This window comes from Anopheles aquasalis, chromosome 2, assembly GCF_943734665.1.
Source record: "Anopheles aquasalis chromosome 2, idAnoAquaMG_Q_19, whole genome shotgun sequence".
NCBI lineage: Eukaryota > Metazoa > Arthropoda > Insecta > Diptera > Culicidae > Anopheles > Anopheles aquasalis.
Genome location: NC_064877.1, coordinates 81333147 through 81338146, shown reverse-complemented (window position 1 = coordinate 81338146; position 5000 = coordinate 81333147). Strand labels below are relative to the sequence as shown.

At 48.0% G+C, this 5000-nt stretch overlaps 1 protein-coding gene across 1 annotated transcript in view; it reads left to right on the top strand.

Annotated features, from left to right (window-relative positions):
- Positions 1-5000, top strand: part of LOC126568985 (kinesin-like protein CG14535) — a 64087-nt gene that overhangs the window by 13701 nt on the left and 45386 nt on the right. Inside the window, exon 2 of the mRNA XM_050225736.1 lies at positions 1651-1828. Within this exon, the coding sequence (XP_050081693.1) occupies positions 1718-1828 (111 nt within the window). The 5' untranslated portion in view covers positions 1651-1717. The remainder of the gene's footprint in view (positions 1-1650; positions 1829-5000) is intronic.

Genomic DNA, 5000 nt, shown 5'->3' with positions numbered 1-5000 from the left:
ATTCGCGCCAAGTTCTGCTCCTCACTCACGAGAAGCGTTCCACGAAGCGTTAGCAAAGAATTGCGAAAAAGTTGCGATAAAAACGAAATTCCGTCCCATTTTCCCCCCGTTGCTTTCGAGTCTTGTTGGCCCTAGAATGACGTCCGGCGTTAGTCCGGCCGGCTGTGGCCTGCGGTGGACAAGAACTTTCCTCTACGTCACTGTCGCCGGTGTTTGTAGCACCGCAACGCGAGCGCACAAGCCCTGGTTGAGGTCAGCCAAAGGAGTGCCAAAAAGACGAACGACACAGACGCGGCGGAGTGAAGGCGTACACACTAACCGAATAACATCCAAGAAAAAGAAAAAAAGGGAAGAAAATCCTCCAGTAAAAAGCCCGCAAGTGACGACAGCTAACAATTGTGTGACATGATATAAAGGAAGAAGTTTGCTTTTTGCGACGGATGCGACTCCTTTGCCCGGTTTTGCGAAACATTAGGAGGAGTAGGAGGTCTTTCCAGACTCCACCACAAAATCCTTAAGAAGATTTAGTGTGGTTTCGCTTGCGGGGTTGACGCTTTGATGGAGCAGGTTTTAGTGCGGCATGAAATATTAAAAAGAAAAGGGATTTACTTGTTTTTCAGTAGCGGAGAGAAGGAACATTCATTTGTAATACTTTTTTCCCGGGACCCTGGACCGGATGACTCCGAAACAATTTACGAATGGATTATCAACATGCTATTGCTTTTTAAATCAATTTTGAAATGAATCTTCCGTGGCACTGTACCCGTTTTATGCTGGCAGACAGAGCAAGCATAACGATTGTAAGCCAATGTTTGGCGGAAATTGCAAAATCGGCAAATGCAAATATTGTCCTTTCTACATTTGCCTCTCCAATCGCTGGCTGAAGGATTCGATTGATACCATCGGCGCGGTTGCAGTTGGTTTCAGTTCTTCACAAAAAGCGAGGCCAAGCTCTACGGCAAACAAATGTGTTTGAGGGCCATTGTCTGGAAACTTATACTTGGAATCCATTTTCACTTTTCGCGACAAACTTGTCCACGACCACCAACCCACACAAAAACGCATAAAAACCCCCTCCATTTTACATGGGTGCATATATGGATGGTGTTAAAAATGTGTTTTTCCAGCAATAAAAATACAAAATCAGCAACAAAAAAAGGGGTCTCTTTGCCGTCTGAACTAAAAAATTGCTTCATAAATCAATATTAATTTTAAACCCGCCAATCCGATTCCGAAGGGGAGGGGGGGGGGGTAGTACTAGCCACATTTACCGTTATGCGATCGAACGCAAACGAATATGGCACAGCGATGGAGCAGGGAAAACGTTTTAATTGATTTTGACTACCGCAAATCGACGGCGTCTGGTGATGGTGATTGGCGACACCGCGTCGGACTTATGATCGTTGAACTGAACACATAGAGCACGCATTAAAATTTGTGAAAAATTAACATTTGATTAAAAACGCATACTTTTCCCCCATCAACCTTTTGTGCAGTGAACAATAACAACCGCACAAAAAAGAGGCTGGACTGGGCCGACAGGTTGTTCCAATTGTTTTCGAGCCTGTTTTCGTTATCGAGTTACGAGTCATTTTTCACAATTTCCTCTTTTGTTATTCTCCCTCTCTCTCTCTCTCTCTGTTTTCATAGGGCTGCGCAACGATTGGCTTCCGGTGGCGGTGTAGAGGTAGTGGTGTCGAGCGGAGCGGCTGCGGAAATGGCTGCAAATGGTGGTGGCTACTGTGGGGCGATCCAGCGGACGCCTCCACCGATTCCAGCCGGCCTGGCACGACGAATGGCGAATCGAGAGAATGTGGGACTTGGCAAGGTAAGTCAGAGTCAGGTGATGATCGAGATTACTCCCGATCGAATTAACACAATTTTCCGTTTAAAATGAGACTTAATCATGATAGCTGTGCATCGAAAAAACTAGTATTAAACTTGAGTAAAAAAGGCCAAGACCAAGCTACTAAAACGAAAAGGACCAAGAGGGAATCGTTCATCTGCAGTGCCCTCACCCATTGAGCTTCCCGAAACAATTGGCAATAGAATTTGCTTTCGTAAAACAATTCCAACGAACGTGCCTGCACTAGAACCTTGGGCTGCATACTAATACGCCAGCAGAAAATGCATCCTTTTTTCCCCTTTTTCCTCATCAGGATGGAATTTCCATTGCAGACCATCCTTGGTCTCGGTCTCGGAATCCATCATTCTCCATCCAGTTTGCAGTAAGTCACGTAGTGGCTTCGCATCGTTTCCTCTTTTGCAAGTGCCCTTTTCCCCTTGGAGTGCTCCTTAGGGTCAAGATATATTTGCAGTTCTTAATCTGAAGCACTGGCTGGCCTTCCTTGGTCTACAGAATGCACGGTGCTGAGTATCGAGAGCAACGAAACCGGCGACGTGAATCTATTCGATAAGTAAAATGCTTCTCCACACACAAGGACACATACTTGAGCGCTTTTGTGTTGTGCAGTGCGATGCATTTTCGTGCAATATCGCTCGATCTCGAAAGCTCCGATCGGAAAGCTCGTGAAATTATTTTACTTTTCCCAACCAAAGTCCTGAAATCGATTACAATTGATTCGTATCCTGCAACGGCAGAAGGGGTGTTTCATAAATTGCCCCGATCGAAACCATATTTCTGGTTTGCGCAAATAAATGGCAAATAAATAAAGCAACTTTTTGGACCAAGCGAGCGGGCCAACTGCTCGCCGCTCTATTCACCGTAAGCCGAATGTACAATTTCCGTTCCATTCAATCTGTCTCCCGCCCGGGCACATACGCTGGGCAACACACACATACGCCCTATCAATTGCCCCATTATGGACCGTTTCAGTATCTCAATTGTTACCGCTGACCACCACCACCACCACCACCATCGTTCACTGTGCTGCAACCAACAAATATTTCTCTCTTCCACACCCCATGTCCTCCGCCAGCTTCCGGTCGGTTTCGCATTCAATTTCCGGTCTCCCTCTCTCACTGGATGCTCTCGATACACCACCGTACAATTGGCCACTTTAGCAACTCACTGCGCTCCATCGATGGTGGGGCTGGTGAGAGGAAAACGGGATCCATTTAGAGTAGGATCCAGCCAACTTGAGACATGGCCACTTGTGTGTTTCGTTCGGTGGTATTGCTTGATAATGTTTGCACAATTGCACTTCTTTCGCACTGAGACGATGTCATGCGATATGTTGCGACCGAGTCCTCTTGAGCGATCATTAACTTGTAGCGAAGGTATATTTTCCAATTTCGAGAAATAATGCAAGCGATCTCGTATCACCTGGATGTAAATAGCGGCTTCTGACTCACACTACGTGCTCCAACATTATCCAAAATGGACGACAAAGTTTGTGCCGCCTCGATTCATTGTAAACATTCATTATCTCCGTTCCGGTCGCAACGGTAGGGTGTGGCCCCAGGCACATCCATGCCACTGACTCTGCAACGCCCGCAGGTGTGTAACAAACGGACACATTCCGGATATCCTTCCTCGATTTAATCGTGTTATTAATTTGACAAATTTCTCTCTCGCCCGGATCGCTATCTGGCTAACGGTGGCTACCAAGCTCATGGTCTGCCTGGTCCTGGCTCGAGCCCAGAATGGCCTCTAGGGCCACCCGGACACCGGAACCGGCCGTCGAGACGCACGAAAAGTTCATACATCACCCAAGTGGCGCCTTTTTTCAATGGTGGGAGAGTGTCCCAAAAGCCGGGCCACTTGGAAAATGAGGCCTTCGGGCGACTGGGACCGGGACTGGGATGGAAAGTTGGTGAAAATCAATGACCCAGATCTTGGCGAACGAGCCCCAGATTTCTCGACGACCAGCAACGACCATTCTGGGGGTTTTCTTTAACTTCACCTTAGGCCGTTGCTCGCTGCGCATTCAAGTGTGTCCGGACGGACCTTTTTCTCCGAGACTTTCGCTGAAACCGTTCCGCCACGTGGACCACTGGACCGCTTTCATTGCCACCTTTGATGATGCTCGAGCACGGGCTTCCTTTGAATGACACACGTCACAGACGCTTGCTGTGTTTGTATGTGTTCGAAGGAGGGATCAATATCCTTGGCAACCTCCGCAAGCCATGGCATGCTCGCCCTAGGATTAAATTTCCTGCCCATTTCGGACGCACGCACGCTCCTCACTGACACGGGGTCGCTGCCCACTCTGATGAATGTTTAATTCCGGAATTGATGCGAATCGACAGCGTGGGGTGGATGGTTTGGATAGCGAAAAAAAAAAGACGAGCAGAAAAAATGGTAGAAATTACTCAATAAAACAGCATAAAAAAGAGGCCTCGATCCGTAGTCGGACGCTCACCATAATTCCCGCACTCACCGGGCTGGGCAGAGGAAGGCGTTGGCTTTGGGGCGTTGAAAGCGGATTGCAATGCTTGGTGGAGGCTTTCAGCGACACTGAAGTCGGAGCATAAATTGATAATCCGCAATTTCCCTTCCTTCCTACGGTCTGCGTCGCAATCGATGACAGACGAGAGACGAGGTGTCGGTGGTCATTTTACATTCTATTTTTTCGTCGCATCGCAATCCGCCTGACAGAGGAAATTGGGATCAATGGCTTCCAGCCACCGGGCCAGCCCGTGCACGTGGGTCATACGGGAATGATTTTTAATTTCCGATCCCTCGCAGGCTCGCCTGTCCAAGGATTATGAAATGGGGAGTGGAGCGTATGAGCTAGGGACAGCTTCGGATTGCTAGCACCGTAATTGCTTGCTCGCCCAACCCGGATGACCAATCCAGTTAGAGCGCAGTTTCCTCGCTCTTGCTGGGTGGTGGAGACGCCCCGTTCCTCACTAGTTTTCGGGTCTTAACTGCGGAACAATGTAGTTAAGGTAGCCCCTGTCGGCTCCCCTTTGAATGCGTGATTAAATATAATTGAAATAAATATTAAATTATTGTGAAATTATACTGTAAACAAGCGCAAACAGCTATCCTGGACACCCCGCGACGTCAACCAGCGTGCGTGCGTTCCATTTCC